At 43.4% G+C, this 21881-nt stretch overlaps 2 protein-coding genes across 58 annotated transcripts in view; both read left to right on the plus strand.

Moving 5' to 3' along the window:
- MAP2 (microtubule associated protein 2) overlaps positions 1 to 7554 on the plus strand; it is a 186503-nt gene extending 178949 nt beyond the window's left edge. For 29 of the 46 annotated variants that reach the window (XM_015867896.2, XM_015867902.2, XM_015867908.2 and 26 more), the window contains 4 exons: positions 1177 to 1269; positions 2399 to 2480; positions 2638 to 2750; positions 3420 to 7554. In XM_015867896.2, the coding sequence (XP_015723382.1) occupies positions 1177 to 1269; positions 2399 to 2480; positions 2638 to 2750; positions 3420 to 3635 (504 nt within the window). In that variant the 3' untranslated portion in view covers positions 3636 to 7554. The remainder of the gene's footprint in view (positions 1 to 1176; positions 1270 to 2398; positions 2481 to 2637; positions 2751 to 3419) is intronic. The other 17 variants (XM_015867920.2, XM_032446035.1, XM_032446036.1 and 14 more) reach the window with 1 other exon arrangement.
- Positions 7555 to 13704: 6150 nt separating this feature from the next.
- UNC80 (unc-80 homolog, NALCN channel complex subunit) overlaps positions 13705 to 21881 on the plus strand; it is a 120496-nt gene continuing 112319 nt past the window's right edge. For 7 of the 12 annotated variants that reach the window (XM_032446031.1, XM_032446027.1, XM_015867943.2 and 4 more), the window contains exons 1-2: positions 13705 to 14057; positions 15243 to 15291. In XM_032446031.1, the coding sequence (XP_032301922.1) occupies positions 13966 to 14057; positions 15243 to 15291 (141 nt within the window). In that variant the 5' untranslated portion in view covers positions 13705 to 13965. The remainder of the gene's footprint in view (positions 14058 to 15242; positions 15292 to 21881) is intronic. The other 5 variants (XM_015867941.2, XM_015867944.2, XM_032446033.1 and 2 more) reach the window with 1 other exon arrangement.

Consider the following 21881-nt stretch of genomic DNA (forward strand, 5'->3'; position numbering starts at 1 on the left):
ATCTGACGCGTGTTTCAGTAACTGATGTGACACCTGTCTTGTATAGCACTGGGGTATATTTTTTTTAAACATACAGTATATTGAGATAAAGTACAAGCCTAAAACTCCAAAGGCATTTCCTTTCGTTTTTCAGTGTACATTGGTTTTCTTGCATGGATTAAGCAGATAGGGGAAGGACAGAACTATGAGCTTGCCTAGTGAAAGTGCCCTTCTGAGGGGCTGAAGGTGACCCACTAGTTGTATCTTCTAGTGCTCTCATCACCCTTATTGCTGAGCGTACCTTCACCTCAGATCCTTACCAGTTTAAGCAAGGAAGCACTTACCATCCCAGCGGTTTGACTGATATAGTAAATACATTATGTGTAAGGAGGGGGACCCACAGAACAGCTTGCCATGAAGAAATCCTTTGCAATGGCTGTTAGGGGATGTGACACCGGGAAGCACAAACTGCACAGGGTTCTTCCTTCCTCCCACTGAGCACTTAAGCTGGTGTGCAGCTGCTTTGTGGTTCTGGAGTCATGAGATGAAGTGAGAGGACACCTCTGCACTGTACCTTTTTATTGCCTATAGAGAGGCACAGCACTGAGTTCTGACTGCAGTTTAATCTATTTGTCAAGAGCTGTCAGTCACCTTTAAAAATATACCCCGAGATCAGCAGTCTGTTGTATGAATGTAGCCACTGTTACAGCTGTGTTGCTGTAGGAGGGGTGAAATAGCTCAGGATTTCAACTGTTTGAGCTGGCTGGATCGTAGATTGCTGCATGAAAGGCTGGAGCATTGAACTGAGAAGAGGGTTTGCATCTTTTCCTTGTGTCCAATTCAGCAGAAACATTGGCCACAGCTTTAGAGAGTCTGGCACAGGCTTTCCAAGAACTCCCATCTGAGTAACTAAGGAATTCTTTGAGCTTTTCAGGGAAAAGCTGCCTCTTATATTTCCCAGTATAGAAGCATCCCCCTCTGCATTTCACCACCAATTCATGAGGTAGAAAAAGAGCAACATACTGTGTTTATTTGTGCTGCAGTAACATACTAAGTGTGGAGATTGGTGTGATTAACTTTCTTACACTTAGTACAGAAGGAGTCTCAGCAGGAGACAAAATTACTCTGGCTCCTTTGTCCTGCACCCCAATGGAGTGTCTGTATTTTATGTAGTAAGTTACCTTCGATTCCTTTTAGGTTAGGATTTTAAACAAGAAGATCGATTTTAGCGATATTCAGTCCCGGTGTGGTTCCAGAGATAACATCAAACATTCTGCAGGGGGAGGAAATGTAAGTAGCGCAGACACCCCGTAAGCAGGCATCTATCTCCACTGTGCTGACCCACCTTGCACAGCCAGCTCCCTCTGTCTCCCTTCCTCTGAGCACTCTTTTCCTTCTTGCTAATGTCTCACATGTGAGTTTGGTCTAGTAGTTGTGTGAGCCCCGTGTATGCAGTGGTGGTCTTCTGATCTTTCTTCACAGAGCACAACACGTTTCCAGGACTTTGCCAGGAAAAGAAAATGAGAAAGACAGGTCATCTCTATAAACACCCAGGGATACTAACAGTAAAAGTCCAGCGTGAGCCAAAATGGTTTAGTGCTTTTCATGGGAGTGGCCCAAGAAAATCATTTCCAGAAAGAGATTCCAGCTCACAGCTGGGCATCCTCAGCTAACCTTCTCGATTCTCTACATTCGTTAGAGAGGAAGGAGATACGAAGAAAACAAAGGTAAAGAAAGCTCAGAGAGAGGGTGTGATCAGCTGGTGTATGTGTGCTAATGCCACAGCATTATTCCAGTACAACCAGCTGAGGTTGCTCGGGGTTTGATCAGACACCGCAGCCATGGCAACGCAGAGGATACAGAAAGGATGGAGGGTGCCTGTGCTGCTGCTTGGATGAGCAGTGCAGTGCTGCTGCCACTGGTGACCGAGCACCAGCTAGGCACAGCTGCAGGAGCTGCATCTGTAGATTCACCAGCCTCTCCGTAGCAGATTGAGCTAAAATGCATACCATGTTTAGATGGCAAAAAATATGAAACAGATGGCCAAGAAAAAAACAGCCATGGAAATATGCCTAGTTGCCAGGATGTACGTTCAGAAACAGAACCAAGCAGGGGTTTGGAGCATCCACCCTTTAGGACTGCTCAGGAACATTTCAGGAAGAACCCACAAACTGATCTGCTTCATCCTGCATTTTCCTAATTTAAAAGCTTAACCCAGCTCTGTCATTTTCCCTAGGTGGAAAGGAAGCTTGCTATATTAATCCAGCATTTCCTCATTTGTGGCATGGTTTGTTTTTCACTAACCATCTCTCCTTTTCCAGTGGTTTGTAGAGGCTTGGGCTCTTCCTCTGCAAGGCTTGTCTTGTTATTTCTTTTATTCTTTTCACTCTTGTAATTTCTGTGTGTGCGCTTTTAACAGGTACAGATTGTAACAAAGAAGATTGACTTGAGCCACGTGACTTCCAAGTGTGGTTCACTCAAGAACATCCACCACAAGCCAGGTATCGGTAGAACTTCCTACAATTTCTGGGACGTGGGACAAAGGGAAGACTTGTATGTGAAGGGGAAGTCATGGATGATACAATCCTCTTTTATAGCCCTAGAGAAAGTAAATATACTATAGAGAAAGTAAATATACTATTTCCTTTTCTTGTGTAGGAGGAGGACGCGTGAAAATTGAGAGTGTGAAACTGGATTTCAAAGAGAAAGCTCAGGCTAAAGTTGGTTCACTTGAAAATGCCCACCATGTACCTGGCGGTGGAAACGTCAAGGTAAGGGGACAACCCTCAAGGAAATGCTACCAGTGTGTTTTCAGCCCAGATTCTTTTGTGAAATTTCTAGAGTTGTGAATGCAGTGATGGCTTTAAGTTGAATAGGAAACATCATTTTGTTCTGCATCAAACCTGTTAACGTGCCATTTGCTCCCTGTGGAATCTGGAATGATCAGGCTCACATCCCTATCTAAGATGAATGTGAACCTCGTAGAGAAACCTCCTGTACTTTGTGCCCTGGCTTTCCATCTAAAAATAACCTTGTTTGGAACCACTGTATGGCATAAGTATGATACAATAAGCTTGTGGTGTGGCTATCCTAGAGGATTGGGGCTACTCTGTGAAACACAAGGAAAACATCTTGATAGTAAGACATTCCCACAAGCATTTGAAAATACAGATTTCAGAAACAAATTGCATAAAATTCTTACTAATTTCATATAGCTAGGAACTGTGCTTCTGCTACTTCAGGCATCCATCAAAAACAGAAACATTAAGAGAGGACAGAACACACATTAAAAAAAGAGATGTGCAGTTTCAATCCTTCCAGGAACTAAGGAAACTTCAGTCCTTGTGAGAGCTGTTGAAAATAAAAATGGAGACGCAAAGCTTTGTAATGAGAAAATGTGTTAAATATGTCATGTGTTAAACTCTGCTTTCCTGCAACAGATTGACAGCCAGAAACTCAACTTCAGAGAGCACGCTAAAGCCCGTGTCGATCACGGGGCTGAGATCATCACGCAGTCACCAGGCAGGTCCAGCGTGGCTTCACCACGCAGACTCAGCAACGTTTCATCCTCTGGAAGCATCAACCTGCTTGAATCACCGCAGCTTGCTACCCTCGCTGAAGATGTCACGGCAGCCCTCGCCAAACAGGGCTTATGAATTTGCTCATTTTGCGTTGTATGAAGTAATAATATTTAGGCATGAGCTCTTGGCAGGAATGGGCTCAGAGCAGGTGTTACATTCATTTTTACCATGTCTAAAACAAAGTCACATCCCAAGACTTGTAGTTACCATACAGTTAAAAATCAAACAAACAGATAAATATTAATAGATGCAGAAATTGGCCTGATCTCCATTTACAACAGGAAGACACTGGCTTTATATGGGTATACAACTGCAGTATGTTACATTGGACAATTATTGTTGCTCTGCTCTGTCTTGCATGGAGTACCGTACTACAATAAAATGCATTTTTACCTTTCATGTGCCTGAAGGCCATCCATCTCCTTCTGAAGAGCCTTGTTAAAATCCCAAGTTGCTCATTTCACTGTTCTGTTGATAGATGGGGAAAAAAAAAAGAAAAGCTGCCCATTGTAAGTTATTACAGGTTAGATTTAGAGTCTGCTTACCAGAAGGAAGGGCATATAGAGAAATTCAAGTTTAATTAATTAAAAAAGAAAAAAAAAGTGATATTTTGTATAAATAAGTAGAACTAAAGTTGAATTAAGTTATTAACATTTTTTTGGACCTGGATAATTATGTCGGTGTATAGCTGAGAAGCCAATAAATTATTTAACTAATAACTAAAACTATTAGTTGAAAACATTGAATCAAGCTTGGGGAAGTGACGTAAAAAAGCTGTTGAAAGCAAGCACTTCCACCCCAATGGACTTGTGTCTGAGTAGGAAGTTGATTAAGCGGCTAGATTTGTGTAGTCACCATCAGTTTCGCATCCTTTCCATCTGTTTGATACAGTATTATAGATATATATTTCTCTGTGGCCATTTGTGAGACGCCCTCTTCATATACTTGAATATTCTACTTTATTCACAGTATCTGTGTCTCTTGCACCCTTTGGTGTTGCAATTTTAGGTATGTAAAAGTAGATGTTAGCAGGGTTTTTTTTCCCTATTCATAAAAATACATTTTAAAAAAAAAAAAAGATGAAAACGTTTAGCATGAAGTTGCTTTCTGTAACAACTAAAAGCCGTGACCCTGTTTTAGTGCCAGATGCAAGTCTCTTCTGTGATGCTAGAAAAAGGATTCCTTCCCTCCTTCCTCCCTTTCTTCACAAAGATCTGATTTCTGTGGGGGTCCAGAAGTTTGTAAAACGGTCTCCAAAGATGGCTGGGTTTGGATTCTGGATTTTTTTAAAATCCAAAATAGTTTGTGTTTGCCTTTTTTTTTTTTTTTTTTTTAAACTCCTGTAGCAACAGCAAATGTTAGACTTATTTATTTTCTTTTTCTTTTGCTAAAGTTGAAACAGAAAAAAAGTATTAAGGTATCATTTCCACTCTCCTTCAGTGATATCTTACATATGCACTCAGGCACTGAGATAACAGTGACAAACGTAACAAGGGGTGCCTGTAAATTATAGTACACGAGTAGATCAATTGAGCTCCCTAAACTGGGTTGCCGTAGCGATTAATCAATAAATAAGGCATCTTAAAATCTGAGCAAAGTGGGATTATATTGACTAATAAAAAGTATAAGAAAAAGTGTGCATAAAAAGGGCAGAGATACATATACATCCAATCTAATGGAGTTACCTGTGAGCTCCAACACTGTCTTATGGACACTAAGAGAACACTGAAGGTAATATGGGAGTATTACTCATCAGCGGATAATAATCTGCTGATACTATATGTACAGTAGACATTATGAAATGACCAGTTTACATTCTTGCAGATTGTTTGATCTTTTCCTTTTGAAATCTCTTAACTAAACTTTGCACTGTCAGTTGAGCTATACTTGATACATGTATTAGGTTAACATTGTGTGCTGGAAGCTTTTTATCTGTTCTTTTTGCTCCTTAATTTGTGCGTATGCGTGTGTGTGTTGGGTTTTGAACCAAAAAGACTCTAGAGAACATTCTTATGTCTGTGAAGAAGGATTCTAATAGTTAATAGCACAGGATTCCATGATTCAGGTTGCAAATGCACGGTTACTTGGCAGTAAATTTTCAGTGGACCAAATGAGGATTTTGGTTAAGCTGTCACATAGTATAAAGACAAAACAAAATTAAGAAGACTCTCTATATAATTTTACTGGAAACGTTAGCCCAACACACAACATTTCAGCACTGCAAAAAGCTTTATCACACTACCAAATTCCTAATACTGTTGGTAAGTCAGTTGTTTTATACAAAGGACAGTGAGCTTGGAACCACGCTAAATGGGTTCTGATTTCTGCCTTGTACTTGTTATACTCTTGCATAATCATATGAAATCACATGGAAACGATGTCAAGAGAGATGCATTAAAAGCCTCTTCCCATTTTTTCCAGGAAAGCAAAGGACAGAAAGAAGAAAACAAAAAACTACTGAAACAGTATCTACATCACATTGCTCTGATCACACTATCAATGTAAATGAGCCTTGCAGTGTGGTTTTTTTTATGCCTTTTGCAAATGTGGGAGAGTCTATGGTACTACCAAACCTCAGCTTCTCTGAAGCTGAACACCAGCTAGTGAGAGCAGTGTTACTTGAGGTGTTTTCTTTTTAATTCTGCTTTTGAAATTGACGTACTCTAGGTAATGATGTTTAGTTAATCCACCTATGAGTACAAAGTTAGAGTGGTGTAATGCACCAAGACACTTATTTCATGCATTAAAATGAGCTTTCTTGTCTTGATTCAAGCAAAGACCTTTGTAATTGTAATCATCCCTCCATAGAAAAAAAAAAAACCTAGAATGCTTGGACTTAGATGAAGGTAAAAGAAATTAAGAGTTTGTGCTGTTAAAAAATAAAAGAAGTTGTTACATGACTCTAGATGTTCACTGAAAAAGTTCATATTAATCTTAATTTATCAATAAGAGGGTTGGTTTTGAAAGGAAGAAACTGTTTTGTAAATACATTATGCCCAGTTAGACAAGACAGAACCAGCTTCCTGGAAACTGCATCCGTTGTTTCTTTTCCACAGGCATGTTCAGCCAGCAGGTACACTGTGTGTGTGAGACCTGACATTGTAACAAAGCAGAGATAACCCAGAGAAATAAAACAGCAAAACCTGTTGGGATGGCTAGGAGAGAGCCCCAAGTAAATCTGTAAAGCTGTAGAGACAAAAGTAAGGGGCTTCTGCCCCATCCGCAGACTCCTGTTTCAGTGTAACCACAAGCAGAAAGAAATCCAAGGTGAGCAAACCTCTGGTCCAGCACCAATAAGGGAAAAACTAACACCGATGAGGATAATTTTGTGCCCGTTAGGGCCGTGTATATTTTCACTGTACGGCAGTAAATGGTATCATCCATTCAGTGCTATGCTAATGTACAGTAGTAACCTCATCGTGACTGCTTACAAATAGACGCTTGCCTATCTACACGACCCAAGGGGAGTCTGAAGGCAGCCTGTGTGGGCTTCCACACGTGAGCAGCAGTTTTTTGCCACGCTGGGCCAAACACCGTTCCAAACCCAAGCACTCATGTCCCTTCAATGGCAGATGCCTTGAAGAGTTGATCACGTTCGCTCTCAGAACCGAAGCAGGTAGTCTAGCCTAGGTGTGTAGAGTCCATTGCTAAAGCAATTCCCGCTGCAACTCCAGCAATTCCCACTGCAGGAAAGTAAATTAGTTTCACACTTGGAAACAAAATCAAGCATATAAAAGCCACTTCAACTTTAGCAAAGAGAAAAAAAAACAACCAACGAATGAACATGCTGTATGCTGGGATTTCAAGGAATGCAGTCTGCTGTTACAAACCTGTGTTTGTTTTTTTTTCTGATAATTCTAGAGCCTGTTACCATAAAAAGAGGCATTTCTTGAATGGCTGGTGGTAGGTAGTTCATGTTTTCCAATCCGATTTGCAATTGTATTTGTTGCTGTATAGTGATTGTTTTGCAAAATAAAATCGCTTGTCATCACTGGCTCGTGTTGGTTTGCACTGTTTGTGTATGTTACACCTCGAAAAGAGTTTACAACTCACAGCAAAGCAAGTGTTGTGCAAATAAATACTTCAGCACTTCATCCCACCTGAGGAAGCGCCGGGTCCCACTCGAGCCGCCGCTGAGGGGACGCCGCTCCCGCCCTCCCCCACAGCTCACGTCAGCCAATGAGCGCCCGCCTGGCTCCTGCGGGAGGCTATAAAAGGCGTGAGGCCGCGTGCGGGCCGTTAGTTGCTGTGAGGGGAGGACGTGGGGCGGGACGCAGCCTGCGCCCGGAACGTGGTGCCTCGCGTGGACCAAAGGTAAGGGGAGCTGTGGGGGGGGAGAATTCGATGGGGATCGGGGAAATATCCCACAGTTGGTGGAATGCTGGAGGACACGTGGTTAGGAACCCACTGCGGCCTGTCCCGGGGAGTGGAGAAGAAATGGTGTGTGTCGTGGTATTGTGGCACCGTGCTGTGTGTGCTGTGGTTTATTGGTGTTAAACTGGAGCGCTGTGCTGAGTAGGAGCTGTTGAATAAAGCTTTATTAGTTATGGGTATGGAATGCTGGTAGGCTGAGAATCCTGCTGCAATGCTTGCTGGTGAACAGAGGGCCTGCCCCTCTGACATGGAACAGGAGTCTACTGTTTTTCTCCAAGAAAAAGGTGATGGATTTGCCTGTTCAGACTTTGTTTGGGCTTCTTTTGTATTAATTCACTGTCTGCTTGGCTCTTTTTTCCATATTTTTTTCAAAAACAAATCGGGAGTCCTTAACCACCTTCCTGCATCATCTCATTGTGTGCCTGCATTCACAGGTGGGTGGTGCAATCAAGATCTAACTAATTAACTAATCAGTGCAGGTGAGAGGGCTGGGAGTGCACAGGGCCAGCAGCTGAGCTGTGAGCAGGAGACCTGAGGTCTGGGTGAGGATATTGGGTTGTGTGTGTGTGAAAGAAGTGCCTTGTCTGCAGCAGTCTCTGTGGCTGGCTGTGCTGGTGTCTTGTGTATGTGTGCAGCTCTGTTGTGCAGGCAGAGCTTTGCTGCTGGGTTGAGCCTTCAAATGAGAAGGCAGCAGCCCTGTCCACTGATCTTAGATGGAGACTCAGGGCTCTAAGAGAGCAGTAAGAAGGAGACCCCAGGCTCAGGAGTAGCAGTAGGAGTCAGCTGTTTATGGCATCTTTTAACACCTTCTTCACCATTTGAGAAACACCTTCTTCATCATTTGAGATCATGATTGATTTTTTCTGTGTCTTTTTTCTCCTGTCCTGTATGTTTGTATTAGCTACCACTGATCTGAGAAGTGATAGGGAAACTTGAGGCAGCTCTGATCGAAACGGTTTTCCCTGAGCTAAAATAGTAGATTTTAAGAAGATTGAATTGAGTTTTATTTTATTTTGGAAAAATGCAGAGTCAGATGCAGGAGCAACTTCTGCGTGCCCTGAAGCTGGGTTAACTGTGAAACCAAAGGGAACTGGCAAAGATAGATGGTATGTTGCATTGGCCAAGTTGGAAGGACTTCTGCAGGCGTTAACTGTATTCTGCAAAGATGCTCTGTGCTCTTCAATATGTTGTGTTATAACTTCTGAGGTAAAGTTATTGTGTGCTTTTTATGCTTAATCCACAAACCAACCACCTGCATTTCTTATGCTTCAGGAGATTAAGCAAGCTGATTGTGATTGCTGCAGCTGTGCAGTGGAGTGCAGGCAGGTTTTCTAGCAACTTCCCTGTCCCTTACCCGGCTTCCTGCATGCCTAATCCACAGAGCAACAGTAGCTAGAAGTGCTGCTTGGTAATGAGTTAACACAGGTCTTTCTGAGGACTTTATCAAACTTAGCGTGCTATGTTGACCTTCTCTCTAAATTTGTATTGCTTTTGTTGTCTGTGTATTGTTTGTTTGAATGAAAGCCACATATACTATTTAAATAGTAACTAAGGAAAGCAATGGACTGGCTTGGTGGGCACCATTGTAGTCCCAGTACTTGGGTGTAATCAAATGCCGACTGTGAAGCTGTGAGCTTCCGCTGCAAACTGAAGTTCTGTGCAGAGATAAGTAAAATCTTCTAGGCTATAACTTTTCATTTGCTCTTATGTGCATAACTCCCTAGCAGTAAGCTGGCTCACTGTGTAGATACCAGTACCTTGGGTATGCGTGTCCACAGGGATATGAAAAATAACAAGGGTTTTTTTAGATACATTGGGCAGAAAAGACAGGCGAAGGAGAGTGTACCCCCTTGCATTAACAAGAAGGAAGACCTGGCTTCCTCAGGCTTGGAGAAGGCTGAAGTACTTAATGAGTTATTTGCCTTGGTCTTCTCTTCCAATTGTACTTCCCTATGCCTCTTGTGTCCCTGAACCTCAAGGTGGGAGAGCAAAATTCATCTCGCTTTAAGATAAGAGCATGTCTAAGGCTACCTCATGACACCGAATGTGTACAGGCCTATGGGTTTGGATGATGTGCATCCCAGGGTACTGAAGGAACTGGCTGATGAGTTGCCAAGCTGGTCTCCAGTATGTTTGAAAACCTGTGGCTGTGATGTGAAGCTCCCAGAGACTGGAAAAAGGGAAACACAACTCTCATTTTTAACAGAGGGAGAAAGGAAGACCTGAGGTACTGCAGGCTGATGAGCTTCATGTTTGTGCCTGGGAAGGTCATGGAGTAGATCCTCCTGGAAGAGATGTTAAGGCATGTGCTAAGTGAGGAGGTAATCTGAGATGGTCAGCACAGCTTCACCAAGGACAGATTCTGTCTGATCAATCTGGCGACCTTCTATTATGTAGTGACAGCTTTGGTGAACAAAGGAAGGGCAACTGATGTTATCTATCTGTACTTGTACAGGGCATTTTATGACATCCTTATTTCCAAGTTGGAAAGACACAAATTTGGAGGCTGGACTATTTGATGGGTAAATAATTGGTTGGATGGTCATAGCCAGAGGGTTGTTGTCAGTGGTTCTGTGTCCAGGTGGAGGCCTGTGATGTTTGGTGTCCCCTGGGGGTCAGTCTTTGGGCTGGTGTTTTTTAACATCTTTATCAGTGACATGATGAATGATGGGATTGAGTGTACCCTTAGCAAGTTTGCTGATGATGCTAAGCTGAGTGGTGCAGCTCAGACCATAGAAGGAAGGGATGCCATCCAGGGACGCCTGGATGTGCTTGAAAAATGAGCCCATGAGAACCTGATGAGATTCAGCAAGGCCTAGTGCAAGATGTTGTGCATGGAAAGCCAACAGTATCCTAAGCTGCATCAACAGAAGAGGGGCAGCAGGGTGAGGGAGGGGATTGTCCCCCCTCTGCTCTGCCCTCGTGAGCCCCCTGTTGAAGTACTGAGCTGGTGGGGGCAAATCAGCCCATGGGAGGGGCCTGGAACTTGATCATCTTTAGGGTCTCTAAGACATTCTAGGATTCTGTGATTTAGGGTGAGGTTGGTGTGTTGCTTTCAAAATTAAGTGAGGTTAAAAATTGGTTTCTAGCCACTCTCAAAGTAATATTGAAGCAGAGAATCATAGAAAGGTTTGGATTGGAAGGGACCTTTAATATCCTGTAATTCCAACCCCCTGCTATAGGCAAGGACACCTCCCAGTAAACCAGGCTGCTCTCAGCCCCATCCAGCCTGGCCTTGAATGCTTCCAGAGAGGGCTCATCCACAGCCTCACTGTGCAACCTGTGCCAGTGTTTCTCCCCCCTCGCAGTAAAGAAATTCTTCCTGATATCTAGTCTAAATCTACTCTCTTCCAGTTTAAAACAGTTTCCCCTTGTCCTGTCACTATCTGCCTTATAAAAAGTCCTACCCAGCTTTTCTCTAGGCCCCTTTCTGTTACTGGAAGGCTGCTCTAAGTTCTTTTTGGAGTTTTCTCCAGGCTGAAGAGTCCCAGCTCCCTCAGCCTGTCCTCGTACGAGGAGTGCTCCAGCCCTCTGATCGTCGACCTGCTCCAACAGCTTGTTTTGGGGTCTGCAGAACTGGACACAGTACTCCAGATGGGGTCCCCAAGAGCAAAGCAGGGGGACAGAATCACCTTCTTTGACTTGCTGGTCACACTTCTCTGGATACAACCCAGGATACAGTTGACCTTGTAGGCTGCAAGCGCACATGGCCAGCTCATGCTGAGTCTCTCATCAGTTGATACACCCAAATCCTTCTCCTCAGGGCTGCTCTCAAGCTGGTTTTTACCCAGGCTGTATTTGTGTTTGAAGTTGCCCTGACCTTACACTTAGCCTTGTTGAACTTCATGAGTCTGGCCAAGGCCAGCCTTTCCAAGCTCTGGGTAGCATCCCTTTCCTCTAACACATCAATTGCACCACACAGCTTGGTGTCATCTGCAAACTTCCTGAGGGTGCACTCAATCCTGATGCCCACGTTGCCAACAAAGATGTTAAATAGCACTGATCCCTGAGGAATGCCACTTGTTACAGGTCTCCACTTTGACATGGAGCTGTTGACCACAACTCTATGATTGTAACCATCCAGCCAACTCCCTATCCAGCTAGTGGTCCTGCCATCAAATCCATTTTTTTGGCAACTCAGTGACCAGGATGTTGCACAGGACAATGTCAAGTGCTGTGCACAAGTCTAGGTTGATGATGTCTGTTGCTCTTCTTTTATCCACTGGTGCTGTAGCTCCATCTTCAATGGCCACCAAGTCTGTCATGCATGACTTAACATTGGTGAAGCCATGTTGGTTACCACCAATCACCTTATCTTTGTTTTCCGTTTGCTGTAGTAGAGCTTTGAGGAGGGTGTGCTCTGTGTACTTAACAAGCACAGGGGTGAGACTGACCAATAATAACTACGTGTGCCACTTCTTGGGTTTGGTGCTGGTCACAGCTTGGTGAAATTGGAGGATCTGCGCTTTGTAAGAGTGATTCTTGTTGCTTATGCCTGATTCAATAGTTTCATAACATATTACAGGACTGGAAAAAGCCAGCTTGGAAAAACACATTTATCATTGTTACTGCATTGTTGTTTCACTTTGGGATGTTAAGAGGTGTTCTATTCCATAATTAAAAGCTCACATCAACTTTTCTGATATAAAGTCTGGTTAAATGAAGTCCTGGATGTGTTGAGGGGATGGTGAATGGGGAACTTGTTTAGTACTCCTTTAGAAGTGGTTTCTGTTAGCCACCTTGTCTCAGTAGCCGGCTCTTGGCAGAGGTTGGAAATCACAGCTGTCTTATTTCTAATCTAACTTGAGGGACAGGAAAATAGAAATCAAAACCTTACTATCTGAGCAAGAGAGACCTTACTCCTGTGTGTCAGCAGAAGTTAGTGCTGACAGAATGAAAGGGAGAAGAAAACTAAAACCCCCTTCTGTCGAACTTTTTGGCTGTAAAATGTTTATGTTTAATTGAACATGTTACCTTCCCAATGGCTGTCTTAATGCCACTTCTAAGAGTGTTCTGGCCACATGTGGAGCAGGTGGGGTTGTGTTCTCCAGGAGCAGAGAGCAGAAGCAGCTGAAGTCACTGCAGGGGAGCACTGACTTGGTCACTGGGAAGAGCCTTTATCTCCAGCAGGAGTGGCTCTGCGTTTTTAATGAGTGCTCCTCCAAGCACCCATAAGGAGCTGAATAGGTGGGGCTGATGAGCGCAGCTCCTGTTCAAGGAAGGGATGGCCTCAGTGAGTCTTCAAGTGCCTCATATCGAACAGGAGAATAGAAAGACCATCAGGAATACAGCTTTGGCTTGTCTCCTTGAGCTTTCTGTCATTTCTTACACAAGCAATGTAATTTCATCTTATTCATTAGTATCTAATCAGCCTTGCTGCTCTCCTCATTGTGGAGATGCACAGGTACCTGTCCTTCTGACAGCTTGGTGTGCTTGGAGGTGGGCTGCCTAGCTAGACGGCGGACAGCTTGGCCTGCAGCGATGCGGGAGCTCAGCAGCGCCAAGCGTTCAGTCCGGGCAGGAGGAAGCGTGAGGGACTCTCTGCTGGCCCGACCGGCTGTCCTGTGCGTTCCCAGCTGCACGTCAGTTCCCCCAACTTGTCCGTCCTTGGCTGGGTGTAGCGGTAGGGGTTGCTGGAGAGGTGCTGCTGGAGAGGGGCTTCTCGCCCGGACTCGCCGCGGGACGTTGTTCGGGGCGGTCCCGCTTGGCGCTCCCCCCCCGCCCGCCCCTGTCACCGCCTGCCGGCGCGGCTCGCGGAGCCGGAGCTGTCCACAGAGGGAGGTGCTGAAGGCAGGGAGGAAGCGGAGGGACGCGGACATCTTCGCTCCCCTAATTTCCTCCCTGCCTCCTGCAGCCATTTTGCACCACCGAGGCTGGAGGAGGTGCAAGGAGGGAGGGAGAGGGGGGGGGAGAGCTGTAAGGAATGAAGGGAAGGGGATAAAGAGTTATGGAGAGCCAAGAGGTGGCTATGGGAGACACCGATTGATATGTCTGCTAAGACTGGCTCACAGCAGCAGCTATCATCAGCATCATGGTGAAAAGGAAAAGCTCAGAGGGCCAGGAGCAGGAGAGCGGCCGTGGTATCCCTCTGCCCATCCAGACCTTCCTGTGGAGGCAAACCAGGTGAGAGCAGCATGTTTAGGATACAGCTGCAACAGGGTTGTGGGGGGGAGGAGGCAGGCAGGCCAGCTGCTGCCCAGTGCTGGGTAGGAAGCAGTTAATGCAGCTGCAATATGAAGGCGTGAAACAAGCTGTTCTTATTTGCACTCCATGCAGTGCATTCTGTATGTATTGGGAATAGGGGAAGGACGCTGGCAACCTCAGAAAGCTTCTTAATTTGACTTTAAAATATCCGTGTATATATGTGCACACCTCATCCCTCCTTGCTGCTCGCTTTCTCCCTGTTTTAAGAGGACTTCTGGAGCTTAGGGGCTAGAAGCAATGTTCCCTGGTTCTGCACTAGACTCATGGTTCTACGTGTATGTTTTTGCAGCTATTCTGGAAGTGTAATCTATGCTTTGAGAGGTCAGCATGCAAACAGATACGTCAAAATCTCACTCTGTTTCATTGGATTGTAGAGAAATGATGTGTGAGGGGCAGGCTGAATGTATAGTTGGGGCTTTGTGTTCCTTGTGAATGGTGTCTGTCTCTGGTCTCACAGGAATTTCAAACTGAGAACATCATGGGTGCTGTGGAAGAGGGTGGAAGGTTTGAAGGTTGTGGCTTTAATTTAGGACCTCAGCCACAAAATCCCATTATCCCACATTTTCATCCTTTAAGAAATAATATGTAAAAATGTGACCTGATTTATGTGTGGTGGTTCTTTTCTTCATTTTGTTTTGTTTCTTTCTAAGCGTGTAACCAGTTCTGTTGTGGAGGGAAATGACAGCAGAGGGTAGATGTTCTCTAGCTGCAGGATGAAGGCCTGCTTTTCATCACAGGCCTTCCAGTTCACTGGTTGTGGAGGAAAATAATTGATATAAAACAGGCAAGTTGTTCACTAGCTTAAAATACATACAGGGTAAAGTTCAGTAATATTTAATGTGTTAAGCAGAACATTTTGAACATCTTTCAGTGAGGTAAAATGGCTGAAAACTGTCTAATGTAAAGGGCCTCTAAGGTGGTAGCACTTGGCAGATGTCATCAACAGGTATGAGGACATTCTTATGGCTTCATCTTCTTTTATATTATATAGCTTTCAGCATTTTGCTAAGCTTTTAACAGGAGAAAAATCCTAACAGTAACTAAGCTAAACTCCTGCTTGAAGTGCTTGGCCTCTAATACTTTTTTCTTCTTTTTTTCCTTCAGTGCGTTTTTAAGACCTAAACTGGGGAAACAATATGAAGCTTCCTGTGTGGTACGTACCTGTTTTCAACTCTTATTGGTTGCTAAAGTTTAATGCAACTTGACCTTGCCATGGTGGTTGGTCAGCAAGCCTTTCAACTCACAGGAGAGACCATTAGCTTAATTTTGTACTTTTATCATGTGAAGGATTTGTTGTCTTTTCCCATCTACAGAAACTGGAAATCATGTCCACCTTTAGACATTGTATATGTATTTAATGTTTATATTAGTATTTGAACTGACACAGTAAAGTACAGTGAGGGCAGACTGGGCTTAGACAACTTGGGTCTAATCTTACAGTTTGTCATGGGGGTGTGGGCTTTTGGATGAAATTCATGGCATTTCAGGTTGTGATTATTGGAGTTATAATATTAAAAATGTTAAAGTTGCTAACAGCAAGCATTAAAAGTATTTCGATAATGCAAAATGAAAATGCATCCTTCACTGGGTAAGAGAGGACCATATCTGAGCATGACTGAAGGGATTGTTATGCAGATGCTGATAACCCTTATTTCTAGCTAGATTTAGTATAAAATCTCAATCAAACATGTGACAAGAGAAAGAGAAGACATGCAGCAAGTTCATGTAAGATGGTTATCTAGGGAGCTGCACAATTTCTTCAGCTGCTGCTTATCTCTGGTTGACTTAAAGTACATTAAGCAGTTGCAGCCAAACCTGACAGACTGGAAAAATGTGGTCCAGACATGTATCTTAATAGTTTAAAGTACTTAGGTCTCTCTGCAGCAATTTTCTGACTTCCTTCTCACAAGACATTAAACTGGAGAAGCCCTTGCTACTGCTGAGTAGATTTTTCTAGGAAATCCATAAATTTTTCAGGGTTATTCCTAGATACCAACTACTGGCAGAGGACTTTTGTCTTACTGTGTTGCTGGGTGAAATGCATAGTGGTTCTGACACAATAAGCTCGAAGCATCGTTGCTGGTCTATACCAGTTACAGCTCAGAGGATTTAAAGTGGAGCTTGTTGCTTTACGTCATTGCAGGTGTCTCGTAAGTGTGCAAGAGCCGTGTCAGTCCCTCTAATTTGAGATTACAGCTTCACCAGTGAGTCAGTGTTCTCTGTTATTGTTGGGTAGAGGTACAAAACTTCCTTCTTTCTTCTACATCGATTTGTCTGTCTGTGACTTACTGTGCTTCATGCTGTGCTTTTGAGAGCAGCTTTTCTCTGTCCTCCGTGTTGATTCCAAATCCTTTTTCTTTGATAAGTACGTACCAGAATTCGCTAAGTGTAAAAAATGGCAAGAGAATGTAAGGTCCATGTTCCAGTTGAATGAAAAGGACTTCTGAAAAAATGCTCAGGAAAGAGGTGGTCTCTGGGCTTGGGAGTGGTCCTGGAGTGTTTTGGCATACAGCTAGTACCATGACAATCAAACCATGCCTTCCCTGCAGGTCAGGGGGTTTGCTTCACATCTTCCTTCATCACATTCCTTGGAGTACCTTGTTTGGGTACTGTGCCTACAGTTATATTTCAACATGGCATAGTCCTGGCAAAAAGCTGGTGCTAAAGAGTCACACCTTGGGCATGGGTTCATTCAACATTTTTGTTTCAAACCAATTGCATAATGGGTCCCAAGGGTCGTGATGCCATGTTATTATTATTATGATTAGTATTTATTTTGTTTTAGAGGCCCCAAGGGTTAGGGGAATTTGGTATCAGGAGATAGGGAGAATAAAGTAAAGAAATATGTTTACAGTGAATGCACAGAGACTGTCAGTATTTTGAGGCCTTTTAAAAGTATGCAGTGCTCTTGCATCAAAATTCCATGTTTATGTCTGCAACTTTAGCTGATCTTGATGAAGGCCTAGTCTGCTTCAGCTGCTTATATAAAGGAGAATTTGATACTTCTCGATTTCTTGACATAATCATTAAATATGGCTAGAAAACTTCCAAAGGAGGTGCTTAGTTTTGCAGAAGTGATGCAGCCTGAACAGATGCATCTGCCACTTTTATTTGCTCTTTGGTTTCCTATCCCTGGCAATGTACAGAAATGCCTGCCCACATCAACACCTTTCACGTAATCCAGCAGGATAGCGGACTGTTGCATGCATGAGTGAGACAGGAGTTATATAGAGCTTGACAGATAGTTGGCTTATCTTCTAAAACATCAGGCTGATTACCTAACACTGCTGTATTGACTAGTGTGTCTAGAAATGTGGTGCACCTGATGTATGATCTGTCCTCTTTAAATTCTCTTGCCAGAATTGTTGTAGGCATGTCTATAGGCTCTTAACTGCCTGACACTGCAGCACAGTGTTGTCATATGCATTCTGTTATTATTCTTTGCTGTAAACTTGCTGCACTAGATTTTGCTGCATATTATGCTTTGAGGAAGCAGATGCTGGAGGTCTGGATTCAGTCATTACAGGAATTGGTCTGAAAGAGATATTTGTATTGGGTTTTTGAGCTTTGTTATATAGTTCATAATTCTTCATACTTGTGAAAAAATGGCTTGTTTTTCTTATTTCAACAATCTCACTGACTTCAGTTAGTTATAAACACCAGCCTTAGATATGAAGGCAAATAATGTTCTTCCACCCCGTGGGCCCCTCCAACATTGTTTTACATTGTCTGAATGCCCTGCACCTCTGTATGGATTAAATATCCTTCCTTCTCCCCATTTTGAAGTTCCTCTGCCCTGTTTCAATGTCATTTCTAAGGTGCTTGACTCAAAGCTGTAAGTGACCTCAAAGGGAATGTATGTGAGTTGTATACAGATCTATTGTGTTGTGGTGGGGGTTGATGGTAAAAGGCTGAGGGAGAATATATTTTGAATTTTTTCACTTTGCATTGCATTGTTGTGTTGTCAACATTATTCTCATCCTAAATCCAAAGCATAGCACTGTACCAGATAATAGAAAGAAAATTAACTCAAAGCTGCCTTAAACTGGGACACGATGAGACATCCCAGGTGTGTTCTGCAGGAGATTGCAAATTCCAAGTTTCTTTTAGAATACTTTCTTTTTTTTTTCCCCCTGTGATTTTGCAAATGTGATGATACATTTCTGTTGTCACAAGTGATTAAAGGATAGATGGGGAACAACGTTTAAAAAATACCTGTAGTAATGGTTGCAGAAGACTGAGTCTTTGGATGCAGGAGTTTTCTGCGAGTAAAGTAGTTGGCATCTCTGCTTCGTTGTCAATGTTTGTACTTTGTTTAATGTCTCTTGCTGATTTTACAATAGCCTTACATTCAAAACTGCAGAACCCGACTCTTTTGTTTTCTGAGCTCCTGGATTCACGTTGTAAGATTTTATAGTAACACTTGTTTACTTGGAGGCCCTTCCATTGGCTGAAAATACTGTTTGCCTGCTTCTCAAGTCATCTCTAGTCATAAGTCTATGTCATCTCTAGTCATTTTGGGGATTTTTTGGTTGGTTGTTTTGTTTGTATATTTTTTCCTTCTTCTTGAGTCAGATCCTGTTTGGCTGCTTCTCTGGAGGAGATCTGCAGCTCATCTAGCACCCCTGACAGAATGGAACTGGGAGGTGCCTTATGCAGTCTGCTGCAGGTACAGCTCCTCTGGCCATGGAGCAGGGGTTCGCTCATGTGACTTGAGGAAGGTGCATAGGAAACCATAGCTAAGATCAGCCAGAAGCTGCTGTGTTCTGTATGCCTTCAGGCAGCTCCCTGTTCCCTGTCCAGCAGGAAAGTGACACGAGGTCTGATCCTGGTGTTTGACAGTCCCTTTGTTTTTTGGTTGGAGAAGAGAGTAAAAGGAGAACGGCAGCAGTGGGAAGGCAGCCAGACAAGACTGACCGCTCTTCCCTGTGGAAACAGATAGCATCACCAGGCTGAAAGGAAATATGCATATGTAAGTGGCCCCGAGGGCCACACACACAGATCATTCCGTAAAGGGATTGCCTTTATTTTTAAGCCAAGACATAGCACTGACTTTGCTCACTGTCACTTCGGCTGGTGTTCTTTGTCCTCCTTTGACATAAGGTCTGTTGCAGTTGGGGACTAGCTGCTGCAGCAACACAGGTAATGTTTTCTTAGCTTACTAGCAGTCCTGAGATGGCAACTCCGGATGTCCATAACATTAACATACCCTTTATGCTTCAGACACTCTCAACTTTCTTGTTGAAGTAACTTGTTTCAACTGTAGAAGCAGTTGTGTAGTTCATGTGGGGGCAGAAATTAGTTCTCAGGATCTGTACTGTCTGTATCAGTTCCTGGGAACTAGAAAAAGAAGTCATTGTAGAACAAAGAGAAAGCACTATGGGAGCAAAGGCTAACCTGGAGCCTTGCACATGGAGTGTTTGCTGTGAGCTGGACCTCTGTGAAGAACTAGATGCAAACCCCATGAGACCACTTAACCAGAGAATTATGTATTGCTGCTGTTGAGCTGCTCATTGCTGTCATAATCAGGGGCAAGAGTGATGCCAATGAGGTCCCATGCTGACAGTACGTAGGTTAATCCAAAAGTAATGTGTGCCATTTATTTCCACAGAAACAATAACAGATAAAAAGAGCACAATAATACTATTTAATAGAGAAAATTCTCAGCTACAAAATAGTTGTTTAACAGTCTGCACTGTTAGCTGTGCATTTTATCATTAAACAAGTGCCTGCATGCTGCACTCATAGAAAGTCTGCATAAGTGGAGGTGACCCCGTGTTGCCAGTGCTGTAATGTGCCACCCAGAAACTCGCTGTGCTCCCATCCGCTCTGGAAATGTTCAGCAAACATGGCTGAAGATCATTGGGTGACGGTTTTTCTTCATGGAGGATTTCAGCCTAGGAAAGAACAGAAGAATGGCTTCATGTGGCTCAGAAAACAAAAATGTTGAAGTGAATATGTCTGATTTTAAAGTAACAGCAGATTCTCTGGATTCTCCGAGGTGTTAAGGATGTGGGACACAGCTTTCAGGAGGCAGCTGTTGAAGGACTTTGTCCCTGATGCCATTGAAGTACCTGAACGTGATACTTGAAGTCTCAAGTCAGAGTGTGACAGTGTCTCCTATCCTGTTTCAGAATACTGTTGCTGTGTCTATTGATTTATTTCTTTTCCTCCTCTTGCTCTATAAACTGAATGGCTTTGTCACTGTGCTGAAGTCTGAGCTTACATGGGTTGTCTCTTCTATTGAGGGCAAGAAGGTGATTTCTTTAGATAAGCCTGATGAGATGCTTCCACTGGCCCTCCAGTGAGCTAATTCAGTGTTCTGTGCTGGTCTTCATTTTGGCCTGTGTAGAGGCTTGACTCCACTCAGCAAGCTGCAGAGCTGACAAAAGAATGAGGTGGGAGCATGTGACTGCAGCAATGGATAAGGAATGAGGGATGACACCCTGATCTCTTGTGACAAAAAAGATATTGTATTTTTCAGTGGCCTTTTCAGACTCTTTTGTCCCTGACCATTTGTTAGGCTTGCACTTTGTCTTACTTCTGGGAGCAGTTTGCTACTTAGTTTCCCTGTTTGTTAGGTAATCTCTACTTGGGATAGTTCTGTATCTCTGTCCTAATTCATTTGTGATGCATTTCTTCTATGGTTTAATAGTGTAGTTCCATTTTTTACAGCATACCCAGACCATAAACATGAACACCTGGCTCCTCCACCTCAGGCTTTCAAAACGTTTGCTATCTTCTCATCTCAGTGGACTTCACAGCATTCTCTTGGGTGTACTGCCAAATGGAAGGAAGCTGAGGCACCTGTAATGTTACTGATTGTGTTCCTGAACCTATAGGAATGAGTGTTTTCCTTCATATGCAGCATGACATCCAACAGATCTCTAAGAGTGATGTGTGACCGTAAGAGTTATTTGGGTCTTTCCATGGTAGCTGCGTTACCCACCCCTGGTGCTATGTGCACGTTGCTGACAGCCAAATCCATAGCCCATTATTTCTGACTAATCACTAGTTAGATCCATATATCCACATATTTTAACTAACACTTTTCAATTTCTGTCATTGCTCTGCAATGAATGTTGTGTTCTGTAACCAGAGGCTAAGGATTTCTAATAGGTGAGCAGGGAACTTTCTGTGGAGCTACTTTTGCTGTCAGCTCTGTTATTTCTTGTATTTCTTCATGTTCAATTAGTGTAACTATAGGCTTAGTTTTCTGTGAGCCCTCTCAGTACTAAATACAGATAGATTGATTTGCAGAAAAATATACATCTCCCCTGCTCTTACTCTGTATGCTTAGAGCTAATGGGGAGATTCAGTCATAGGCTGTAGGTACCGATCTATTTGCATTTCTCTGCTTCCATGCTGGCTAGAGCAGAGCCAGCTTTGATGGGGACGCTATTTCCATGATAGTGTGGCATTGTGCCCACACTGGCACATTCTGTCTCTTTTTTTTGAGGAGTTGTCTGTCCCTTCTGACATATGTGGGCACAACCTGAGAGGACAAGTACACAGCTGCTGCATTATGCAGAAGAGTGCACATCGACACTGGTTATCATGCTGTGCATTGGAGTAGCTGGTCACTTAAGATAGTCTACTATTGCTGCCCTTTTAGCTTTTTTTTTTTTCTGCCTGTAATTAAGTCTATTTCTATTGCTGCTGCACTTTTACAGGAAAAATTGTTGTGACTAGTGTTGAAGGATAAGCTTTATGAATCTGGAGTGAGGGCACTTGAAACACCCT

This window comes from Coturnix japonica, chromosome 7, assembly GCF_001577835.2.
Source record: "Coturnix japonica isolate 7356 chromosome 7, Coturnix japonica 2.1, whole genome shotgun sequence".
NCBI lineage: Eukaryota > Metazoa > Chordata > Aves > Galliformes > Phasianidae > Coturnix > Coturnix japonica.